This window comes from Oreochromis niloticus, linkage group LG3, assembly GCF_001858045.2.
Source record: "Oreochromis niloticus isolate F11D_XX linkage group LG3, O_niloticus_UMD_NMBU, whole genome shotgun sequence".
Classification (NCBI taxonomy): domain Eukaryota; kingdom Metazoa; phylum Chordata; class Actinopteri; order Cichliformes; family Cichlidae; genus Oreochromis; species Oreochromis niloticus.
The window spans coordinates 29000111-29011122 of record NC_031967.2 but is presented as its reverse complement, the minus strand read 5'-3'; the positions used below and the strand labels follow the sequence as shown (position 1 = coordinate 29011122).

The 11012-nt window shown below is 38.2% G+C and overlaps 2 protein-coding genes across 4 annotated transcripts; one reads left to right on the top strand and one right to left on the bottom strand.

The window, feature by feature from the left end:
* Positions 1–222: 222 nt before the first annotated feature.
* mrpl48 (mitochondrial ribosomal protein L48) lies at positions 223–3215 on the top strand. Its single transcript, XM_003459401.5, has 8 exons — positions 223–390; positions 700–758; positions 995–1026; positions 1116–1201; positions 1470–1639; positions 2482–2584; positions 2710–2799; positions 2966–3215. The coding sequence occupies exons 1-8, from the start codon at positions 370–372 to the stop codon at positions 3041–3043; spliced, it is 639 nt and encodes a 212-aa protein (XP_003459449.1). The 5' UTR covers positions 223–369; the 3' UTR covers positions 3044–3215.
* Positions 3216–3429: 214 nt separating this feature from the next.
* LOC109194346 (NACHT, LRR and PYD domains-containing protein 1b allele 5) lies at positions 3430–10251 on the bottom strand. Of its 3 annotated transcripts, none has more exons than XM_005464954.4 (9): positions 10153–10251; positions 7143–9915; positions 6807–6850; positions 6627–6691; positions 6276–6490; positions 5937–6193; positions 5287–5415; positions 5042–5198; positions 3430–3848 (listed from the first exon to the last, which is right to left on the bottom strand). In XM_005464954.4, exons 2-9 carry the CDS (start codon positions 9895–9897, stop codon positions 3808–3810), a joined length of 3663 nt encoding a protein of 1220 aa, XP_005465011.2. In that variant the 5' UTR covers positions 9898–9915; positions 10153–10251; the 3' UTR covers positions 3430–3807. The 3 variants fall into 3 exon arrangements, with proteins under 3 accessions (XP_005465011.2, XP_025756253.1, XP_025756256.1); XM_025900468.1 differs by having other exon boundaries at positions 6807–6847; XM_025900471.1 differs by lacking the exons at positions 7143–9915; positions 10153–10251 and having other exon boundaries at positions 3435–3848; positions 6807–7105.
* Positions 10252–11012: the final 761 nt, after the last annotated feature.

Here is an 11012-nt window from a genome sequence, read left to right as displayed (position 1 = left end):
AGGACGGGTTGAAGTGCTTGAATGTAGTGCAATGGTCTTAGTTTATACTTGTAAAACAGGCCAATTCTTTATTCTACATATAGCCCCTTTGCAAATCATGTTGTCTACAGCTTATTTACCACTATAAGGAACTATATTAGGCATTAAAAAACACAGAGCACACGGAGACATCTGTAATCACGTTTTGGGACGACACCCGGAACGGTTGTACTCCCTTGTTTAGCCGACGGACAAAAAACAGCACGGACTTCCGGCGTCTGCACCAGTGCGTGTGTTATTGCCTGTTATTCATCCTAAGCAGATGTAGTTCTGTGAGGAGTTTCGTCTGAGCATATCTGACATTAAATATCGACACAGAGAGGCGGAGTGATGAATCCTGTCTTCCGGAAGGTGACGTCCCGCTTGTTTGTGTTTTCTCTGCTAAAGGTTTGCTGACTTCACAGAGGTCAGAGCTGTGCTGGAGCTAAGTTAGCTTCCTGTCAGTCTGCAGCCAGAATGAGCCCCGTGCTTGTGTCGTTGTTGTCTTTTCTGGCTCCTGTAGAGGTAACTGGAAAAACAGAGGATGTTGTAGATGGAGCTGCCAGGGAAGGAGGAAAAGAGGAAGACCACAATGGGGGTTTATCGATATACTGAAGGAGGATATCCAAATACTGCTGGGCTACACTGTTTGACAGGTGATGTTGTTCTGTGTGTCTCCAGGTGCAGGCGTCTGTCGCACAGCAGGCGCTGCTGCTGAATAAATCGCTGACACCTTGTCGGTAAGTCTTTGCCTTGCTTTTTCGGTTGTCCCAGTTGTAGACATTATATGTTTAATTTAATTAGGCATTTAGGTTAAAATATGGACGTTTTTAAAACAGGTTGAAGCACAGACATTTACAACAAGTCTCAATTGTTAGACCGTAGAATATTTTATGTTTCTAAACACATCGCGGTGAGATGATTTCTTTCCTTCTGATACTATTTATGATTAACATGTGTTCTGTAATCTTTAAAGGGTTGCACCGTCCATCCGGCATCCTGTTTGGTGTGAGTATTTGTATCCTGTGTATGCAAACTCAATGCAAACTGCTTGTGCTGCTGCAGAATATTGAAAGTGTTGTTTGTTCTCTTCTTAGGCACACACTCTGTAAATGAACGACAGTACAAGGGCATGCCAACCCACGGCATTGGGAGGTGGAAATATCTGTTACCTAAGCAAGCGGTAAGACTCCAAGTGGAGAATATATTGAGTGGCTACCTGCTAAATCCAGAAATGAATTTAAAAACATTCTCCTCACACACACACACACAGTTTTGAATAATCAGGCCTATCTCATCTTAAAGACCTCATACCACCAGACTGTCCTCACAAAACTCTTCAGTGTCAGACTGCTGGCTTACTTGTGGTTACCAGAGTGAATTTTAAATTGTTTGCAGGCTAGAGTTAACTGAAGACACTGTCTGGACCTTTTCTGTTTTGTTGGTTTCAGCCGAGGAAAAAGAAGGACAAGCAGCAGATGAAACAGATCATGTCTGCGACAGATACAGCGTACGGCACTCTGAATGTGAACGTGTCAGGATATGACATGACTGTTGTGGAACATTACTCCCAGTACATCCATAACTTCTGCAACCGGCTCGGCATCAAAGTGGCAGACAGGTGAGGACGTTTGGATGGCGGGTCTGAGGTTTCTGATCACTGCAGGTCAGCAGGTAACATTTAACCGAGTCACTTAAGGAGCTGAGATGGAAACTATGTTAAGTTCAATAGGAAAATTTCCACTTTCTGTTATAACTGCCCCCTATTCATTAAGATTAGATGTTTGAAGTTAAACTGTTTTTATTCTTTTCCATATATGAACAACATTAAATCAGATTTGGTTCACTCTCTTTGGTAGAGCGAGTATCAAAGGTCCCCGCTCTTCTCTCTTATGTGTGTGTAATTAACAATTAACTAAGCAGATAGAAACATTTGGTTAGGATGAACTGCAGATTTGTATAAGCTGTTTTTCCCTCTATAGGATGGAATAAAAATTATTTAGATATTTGTTCCACATTAAGGGACTGACATAGTTAAACTGTCAAAGCAACAGTAAGGATGGTAGACGATCAAGTTTTAAACCTTGATATTTCAGACTTTGGTCACTAGGTGGCAGCAGAGTTCCTCTGCATTGCCTCAGTGTGTGGGATGAAAGCTTAAAAAAATCCCACTCTTGTTCTCTTGAATGAGCTTTTTTGTGATATTTCAGTCTTCAGACCTTCATCAGGATAAATTAATAGAACAAACAGCCCTGTTATTTTTCTATTTACAAATAAAGATGAAGTAGAAAGCGCACTGACAATGTAAGTGCTTGTAAACAAATGCGAAAAGAGTCATGGATACAGATAATCTACCAAATTCTCATCTTACAAATATATTACAGTGAGTTGTTTTTTTTTCTTTGTAGTAGACTTAACTAGTAGACTGAAGTTTTAATGCTCTTTAATGCTTCCCACATACAGCTATGCTTTACCAACAAAGAGCACAGAGGTCATGCTGATGCAGGAGCAAGGCACCAAGACGTACGTCGATGCTGTCCTCAAGACTCACCACCGAGTCATTCAGGTAAGAACTGGCTTGTTGTGTTTTTTGTTCTTTTTTTGTGCTTTCAGCTCAAACTGCAGGTGCTGCAGGTGTAATGAGAGGTTTTAAAGACCTAACTGCTAACAGTGTTATGACCTTTTGTCCAGCTGAGCACTCTGAACGCCGCGCTGTGTCCCGTCTTCATGGACGTCCTCTTAAAGAATCAACCAGAGGGAGTTCAGCTCTCTGTGACGGAGGTGAGTTAGCTGTTGCATGTTCATCTTTTGGTCCATAATTGTAGAAGTGCTCACTATAACAAACCAAACTCCAACTTACCCTTAAAATCAGTGTGCATGTGTAGTTTTTGGTCATATAATAATTTTTAGTACTAATCCACTTCTCTTCTCCCTCTGTACCTCTCAGCACACCGAAGCTGATTTCCAAGCACGGTTCAAGGCGCGTCCAGAGCTGGAGGGGCTCATCGCTCAGATGAACCAATAGCTTTCCACCTCATTATGTACAAGTATCAGTTTGATCTAATTTATTACCCATCATTCCTCAGTAGCATCCTGTAAAAATGGATTATCTGCATTGGAAAAAAACTGTACACATTTATATTTGTCTCGTTCTGTGACCTGCGAAATAAAACCCCACACATTTTTCCATCTTAAAATATTTCCATATTTATTTTTCTGGTTCTTCTGCTTCATTGTAAACTTTGTTCACTTTAATATACAACATGTCACTGTACTTTTTTTTTTTAACCTTTGGACACAAAATGTAGCATTTTTAATTTCTGTGACCAAAAATTAAAATTGTAGCAATCAGGTATTTTTTATTTAAATATATTTTATATATTATACAATATAATATATCAGAATATTTGCGTGTATTCTGAGTAAACATTAACATTTGTATCCCATGTTGTAGAAAAACATAAAAGAGATTAAATTACTCAGATTAAAAAAAAAAAAAAAGATAAACAATTTTAAAAAATAAACATAGCCTTTTTTTTAAAAAGAGAAAAATCTATATTTGGTTGAGTTAAATAAAAAAAACTTTTAAAATGTGGTTCATATTTTTACATTCCCTAAACAATACATTGAGATCCCTCAAGCTCATACATGAGAAACCTCAGAGACTTCATAGAGCTCATCTTTGAATAATCTTTCATTTGGCTCATTTAAATTTTTCACAGCATCAAATTTCTCATTGGAGATCAGATATTTTTTCCCGAAGTTCGTCTAGAACGACTGCTGCCTCGCTCACTGTCCATCAGAGCTGTCCAATGGCGATCCATGAAATGCTGCCCACAAAGCACAAATAAAAAATAATATAACACGGCAAGTTGTAATGCTCTATATTATAGTTATTTATATATATACATATCTATATATATATATACTTATACATAGCTATGAAAAAGGAAGGTTTTTCAGTTCTACGGTTTTACATATCAGCACCTAATGAAAATCACCTGGTCTTTACAAGCCTGTAAAATTACTAAAACCTCAGATGAACAGCAACATGACGTATTACACTGTCATTATTTAACGAAAATTAAAATGCTACAGAACTAAGCACACTGCTTACTGCTTCCACAGGAGTTAAGAGAGAAAGCATAAGCCAGGTGCTGATACAGAAATGCACTAGATTATTGATCATCAGCATGTGCGAGTACCTCTACAAAAGCAGTCGTTCAGTAGTTTCCTAGTCTGGAGCATTCAGGTGTGTGTTAACACAATTCCAAATAGGAAAGCAATAATAATTATTAAGAAGAAATTGCTGATGTTCTTCAGTCTGGGAAGAAAAATCATTTGCAAATAGAAAACATTCAAGACGGCTTCCAGTCAACACAGGAGTCACTATCCCAGTAAATTCATCCCAGTGTTAGACCATGCCCTGCTCAGAGAAGCTGCAAGAAACCCAAGAGCTACATCTGAAACTGTGCAGGCCTCAGCACATTAAATATTAAAGTTAATGAGAGTACAATTACAAAAAGACTGAACAAGTTTTGAACAGGCTTTTTTTGGAAAGAGGGAAAATCTCTTCTATCTAAAAGAACAGCAGTAATGCTGCATGTGAAAAAAAACAATATATTTTGGATAGGTGAGACCTAAGTAGGCATGTTTGAACAAAATGCACAGCACTACATTTACCATTTACATTTGGAGAAAACCAAACAGCGTATGAGCACAAACACCTCAAACCAACTGTAGAGCACGGCGGTGGAAGGGTGATGGTTTGGGCTTTGTTTTATAGCCATGGGATCAAACTGGAAATCATGCAAAAGGACAATGATCCAGACCACAGCGAACAATTTACAGCAAATGGGTGAAAAAGAAAAACTGCTTTTTGTTTTGTTTCTCTCAGGTTTGTTTTTAAGTTGTTTCAAAACCTGATTTTCTTTTTAAATTATGTCTTGTTCACATTGGTCAAATGGTGGCTGTTTATAGTTTAGATGAGTTGCATCAGGGCAAAAACGTATAAAACACTAACCTGTTCCGATAGTGCACATCCAGACGGTGTCCTTTTCCTTTCCTCCCCTGTGCTCAACTTCAAGTTTCAGTTTCAAGTTTCCAAAGTCGCTTTTCACATTTTCAATGACCACCTCAAAGAAATTAGTGTCGCTCCTCTCCAACATGAACTGCTGTTTCTGTAGAGAAAACATTTTATGGAAACTTGAGGATTTTTGCTGTTTCTATGTTATGGTGCAATGAACACAAGTACAACTTAGTCCAAACCTCAGGGCAGATTTCTGCTGTGTCCCAGTCTGTTGAGAGGTAGAAATAACTCTCCAGCTGTACAGGGTCAATAGGACTTGTCTTTCTGATTTTTCTGAATCCGTCAGATTTCTCCTTCTTCTCCACTTCCTGAAACACGGAAAAATTGACCATTCTTCACATACAAGAATCAGATATTATGTTTATATCTATTCATTTCTTTATACGTGTATTTTATGTTTATATTAAGATGAGAAAATGAATTTGCACTACTGCAATCTATCTCCCTGACGAGGAAAAAAAGCAAGAACAAATTATTTTAAAAGAGAACAAAAGCTTACGGCTGATCTTTTGAAAAATTTTTAAATTGCATTTGAGCCTCTGAACAGAAGACTGTGCATTAAAAAATGGCTGTAATTTCTTAACAGTTAACACAGTATTTTTTATATTTTTCATTTTTTATATTGTTTTGCCAGCTGAAAGTCAACAAAAATATTGTCAAATTATTTAGAGACCAAACTCTATTAATTTGCTGCCTTGTAGTGTCACTGTGTTTTTGTATTTATCAATGAGAGCAGTTTATTTCTCTGTTTGTTATTATATATCACCTTGATGATATTTTTCCTCACTTCTCCTTTGTATTGTTGCTCCAGTATGTGACATTGTATTACCTGTTGTATTAGAGGATCATGTGGGACCAGGTAAACGTGCAGAGTGAGGCCAGATGTGATTCTTGTGTATATCAACACGTCTGCAAAAACTTTTAGATACAGGCCCAGTTTCTTTAGGATCATGGCTCCTCTTAGAGAGAAGTCCGGCTGGTTTAACTTCACATGGGATGATGTCATTTCAGACACTTGCTCCAAATAATCTCCACTGCTGTCCACATGCAGAACTCGAAATATGTCTGACATCGCCGCATTTTCACCTGCAAAACACAAACAGTCATGTGTCCATAAATATCTTTATTACCGTAATAAAACAATCATATGTGTTTTACGACTTCTCACCTGTACAGATCCAGTGCGGCAGATGGACTTCCTCTAGCTTCCCATCTGTGACTTTGATGTCCATTAGGGGTCCTGCTGGTATGTAGTCCATGCATACAGGTTTCCTCATGAATCGCTCCCATGAGCTAAACTGGTATCTGAAGCTGACCGTTTCCTTACAAACCCACCGCAAGGCAGACTCGCTGCATTCATAGTTGCCACTTTCAGACTGCAGGCTGAATTTGAATAGACAAGACAAACTGCTCTGTTCATATGTACGAACAGAAACGGCACAAAACAAATAGTACAAAGTGGTACATTTTACACCCAAACCACTTTATTGTGTGTCTTGTAATTAGTGATAACCTTCACCTGTACGTATGAACCTTGTCCTTTATCTGGACTTCAGGTTTCTGCTTAGTCCACTGACTGGAGTCCTGTTGTACAATATATTTTTACATTATCACGGTCATTTAAAATGTAAAACTTTCACGATTATGTAAGATGCAATAAATGAGTACAAAAAAAAAATCCACAGAAACAGAAACTTACCATTTCATTGCCAAAAGCTTCCAGAAGTCTCTCAGAAGGTTCTTCTTAAAGCAAAGTTAACGTTTAAAGAGCTAGCTCACAAAATTAAATAATTCTAACACAATTTTAACGTTACTTTACCTTGTGTGAGATTTCTATATGATATAAGTACATAAAATACATGTTTTTTAATCTTAGCATCTTTCAAGCAGAAAAATGGAGGAAACACCATTTGGTCAATTCAACCTAGCTCTATTAAAAAATTGATTGTTATTATAATATGCAAAAATGTAATACTCAAAGAGGAAAGCATTTAATTTGTTAAGGGAAAGAATTTTAATAATTTAATTTTCTTACCCTCAGTTCTTCTGTGAACGCTGTAAGCAACAGGACCACTGATTGTAAATCCAAGATAAAAGAACACATGGCCTGATTTCCAGAGGCTGTCTTTTCGGTTAACATCCAACTTGATCTCTGTGCCGCCAAATATTGCATACAGCCTGTAATTTCTCACCACCCCTTTAACTCTGAGAAGTTTGCCTTGGACTGTTGGATCTCTGAAAATATCGTCGTTCCTCCAGTTTGTGTTTGAGGCTTTCAGTGCATCTTGAGTCCACAAGATCTCAAGGTTGCGTCTGTGAACAAATCTGTTCAGACCCTGACCCGGTCCAAGAAAAAATAGGGGTCGAAGGTACCTTGACTGAAAGAGTGACTTATATTCTTGTTCATAGGATTGCAGAATATTTTTGATTAAATGATGGAGGTCAGAGGCCAAATTGTCTTCACCATCTGTAGGCCAACACAACAGCAGGGCTAACATGTGAAACTCAGGCTGCATCTCAGGAGCCAGTGGCATTTTCTCTGTAAAGCTGCTTTGGTAGTCGGAGCTGGAGGGAGTTTCTTTCATATTTATCAGCATGATATTGGCCAGAATGTAGTTGAGTAAGGCATGTCTAGTAGAGTATTTGTGCTGACAGATTTCTTTCCACTGTACAGCAATGTCCTTGGTGTCTGATCTAGTGCATCTTTCAAGACATGAAAGTACTCCTGGAGAAGTGACAGCCAGTTTTTGTTTAAGTTTGTGGAAGGCTTTCTGGAGTTGATCATTTGGTTCAGCATCTCCAACATACTTTTTGTAACATTCTATTGTCTTTCTGGAAATGTAGGCTGGATCTTCTTTCTTTACAACAGAATATGAATAAGTTAAAAAATTGTCGAAAAATTCAAATCTTTTCTCAACCATATCTCTGAGGCTGTTTACTAGCTCCTTAAACCTGAAAAGTTTCTCATCTCTGAGGGATTTCCTGACAGAGTCCAGTGACACGGTCTTTGTGAGAACTTGCTTCCAAAGTTCATCATGTCTGATAAGATGGTCATACAACAGGCTGCAAACTTCCAGATAACAAAACTGCCCTCTGGTGTTTAAAGCACGCAAGACTTTTATATTCCCATCTCCCTGTTTGCCTTTCATGTGCTCATTCTCAGCAAGTCGTTCTTCATCTTCAAACGCTTCCATGCCTTTTTGGGCAAGCTGCAAAATTTCTCTTGGCTTGGCAGAAACTTTTAGGTTCTTCAGGTGGTTCTTATGGACTTGGCCTAGTGTATCTGCAACATATGAACTCCAAGGTGCTCTCTGCTTTGCTTTTTTTGCCCAAATTTCTGCCTCATTGTAGTCTTCTAGTTCAATATAATAAAAACGAGCAAGAGTTTGTGGAAAAAGTGGGTTGTCATCAAATTTTTTTGAGGCCACCTTCAAGACTGACAGACTCTGATGTTTGCCTTCCTTTTTGTCATCATCTCTCTTTGTAATATCTTGAATCAGTCTGGAAAACTTTTCTTTCTTCTCTTTAATGCCATCAGTTGGGTCCTCTATTATCATTTCTCTTTTGGTTAGCATGTCTTTGATAAACCCAAGCAAATATGGAGGAACATAACTTCTGCAAAAACTGTTCAAGAAATTTCTTGTTGTGTCACTTCTGGTCACACCTGCATTAGCCAACAGTTCAGTACAATATTGCGCTATCATATTGTGAGCCATGCAAACCTTTTTTTCAGATCTTCCATCTTGTTGGAAGGTGATGATCATATGACTGAAAGGCTGCATTTGATCCTCCAGTGTAAAGTCATCTTCATCTTCATGTCTGAGGAAGTCCAGGCACTGAGACTCCAGGATATATGAACCTGGTGCATAGGCGTTCAGCAGACACAGGAAGGCAGCAAGCTGTGTCTTCAGTGGTTTATTTGTTCTTTTGATATGTTCAAATGTAGCACATGCATTCCTGATGTAGCCTTCAGAGAAATTAGACTGCAGAATGTTAAAACCATGAAACTGCTTGCATCGATCACCAAATCTTCTGCTAAGCTCTTCTTTTTTCATATCAAAGTCTGCTTGCTCTCTGGCTGAGAGAGATTTTTTGAGAATGATAGATTTTCTCATTTTCCTCTTGAATTTTTGTCTCAGTTCATAAGAACGCTCCTTTTGGTGGATAATCCCGTCACTGCTTCTCACACAGTTCAGTAAAATTACTACAGGCACATCAATATCTATATCCTGTTCAGCAATCTCTTCCATAATCCTGTCCTGGAGGATTTCCAATATGAACTCATCATTTAGTAACAACAGCACAGTTTTCTGGTGGCCATGGCTACCTGCTGTAAAAAGGCTGACCACATCTTGTGCAACCTTTGTGATATCTAATGTTGAGCCTGTCAAAACAGCACATCTGAAGGTTTTCCTCAAGTCCCACAGCACCTGCATAGCCAGTGTGGTTCCCCCACATCCTTGTTGATGAAACAGTTTAATTGTTGATGTCCCAGGGCCTTTTCTTCTCAGGTGAATTTGATCCTTCAGGGTTTCATATCCATCTCGTTTGATAAAAGGAGTTGCAGTGCCATCTGACACTGCTTGTTCACTGATATAGAAGTTTAACCAGTTCGGTGGGGCCCCTCTGTAAAAGTTTTCCTCCACTTGCTCAGCGTGTTGAGGTTCAACAAACTCTCCTTTAAACTGATTGGCATGGAGGACATCCAAAAATGAGAAGGAATCACTGGTTTTACTTGTTACATATACTTCTCCACCTTCAGAGGTGGGCAGGGCTGGTCTGTTTGCCATCTTCACACTTTCACTTTACTTCATGTTAATGGATGTAAAAACAAAACTAAAATGAGTTCGTCTTATGTCTTAGCTTAAACTATTTGTAAAATAAGGTCTTACATTCAGTTTATGGAATGTGATACATTTAAATAGTCATTTCATCACTGGCCGATCACATAAAATATTTATAGCCTTCTCCATGTAAAGAACCAAACACTAACTTCAAATAAAACTTCCATTTGTCATTTGCAGATCTTAAGAGATTTTTCTTACCTTCTCCCAAATTACACGGACAGGTCTAAAGACCTGCTATCATGCCATGTGTTCAAGCACTGGGACTGCGAATGTGTACTGTAACCCGGAAGGTAGTCGTCACACCCAAAGCAGGTAGGGATAATCAGGTACAGACATGTACACCTCTACACTATGAATGTCGTAGTTTAAAAAAAAATGAATGAGTCATTTTAACAGCACATTTTCTTCCTGGTTTAAAAAAAAAAGCAGGGGCTACACTTGACTTGTTCAGTCAATAAACACATCAAGCTGGCATAAAATATTGCACAATCAGAAGCTAAAGAGTGGAAATTTGCAAATTTGGCCAACAAAATAATAAAATATGTGATATATGTTAATATTGTCCTATTTTCAAACATGACCTACATTTGTTTAAAGGGCAGGGTGACTTCATTTGATTAGGAAATGCTTGTCACAACAGGAAATACCAAGGCTTTACTATGAAAGGTTTAATGATGAAAGATAACAATTCTTTCTTTCACTATTTCACTCATGTGGTCGCTGTTCAGGTCTCAGTTTGCAACTAAACAGTGCTTGATTATTTAGAAACATTTAAACAAATAAAAGGAGGGCATAAAAAATACGTTAGGATGTAAGCAAATGTAAATAATCAATGAAGAGGGTTTGGAAGAGCATCAAAAAAGAATATTTATGTGGCTTGATCACAGACAGTTCTCTATTATCCAGTTTTTTCCTCCAAAAATGTTTTTCACTCTCTCTTTTTCTGTCACTCTCACTCACTCTCTTTCACACAAACACACACACATTATCTTTATTGAATGCTGACCTATGTTTTATAAAATCATGTGTACATAACCTGTTCTGGTCTTGAAAAAGGT

Bases quoted from the DNA above. Each gene is read 5' to 3' on its own strand.
- mrpl48 (XM_003459401.5), top strand. From the start codon at position 370: ATGAATCCTGTCTTCCGGAAG. The intron at 1,027-1,115 runs GTGAGTATTTGT...TTCTCTTCTTAG, and splicing joins CATCCGGCATCCTGTTTGGT to GCACACACTCTGTAAATGAA. The intron at 1,640-2,481 runs GTGAGGACGTTT...TCCCACATACAG, and splicing joins GGCATCAAAGTGGCAGACAG to CTATGCTTTACCAACAAAGA.
- LOC109194346 (XM_005464954.4), bottom strand. From the start codon at position 9,897: ATGGCAAACAGACCAGCCCTGCCCACCTCTGAAGGTGGAGAAGTATAT. The intron at 6,692-6,806 runs GTAAGTTTCTGT...ATTGTACAACAG, and splicing joins AAGCTTTTGGCAATGAAATG to GACTCCAGTCAGTGGACTAA. The intron at 6,491-6,626 runs GTGAAGGTTATC...ATTCAAATTCAG, and splicing joins GACAAGGTTCATACGTACAG to CCTGCAGTCTGAAAGTGGCA.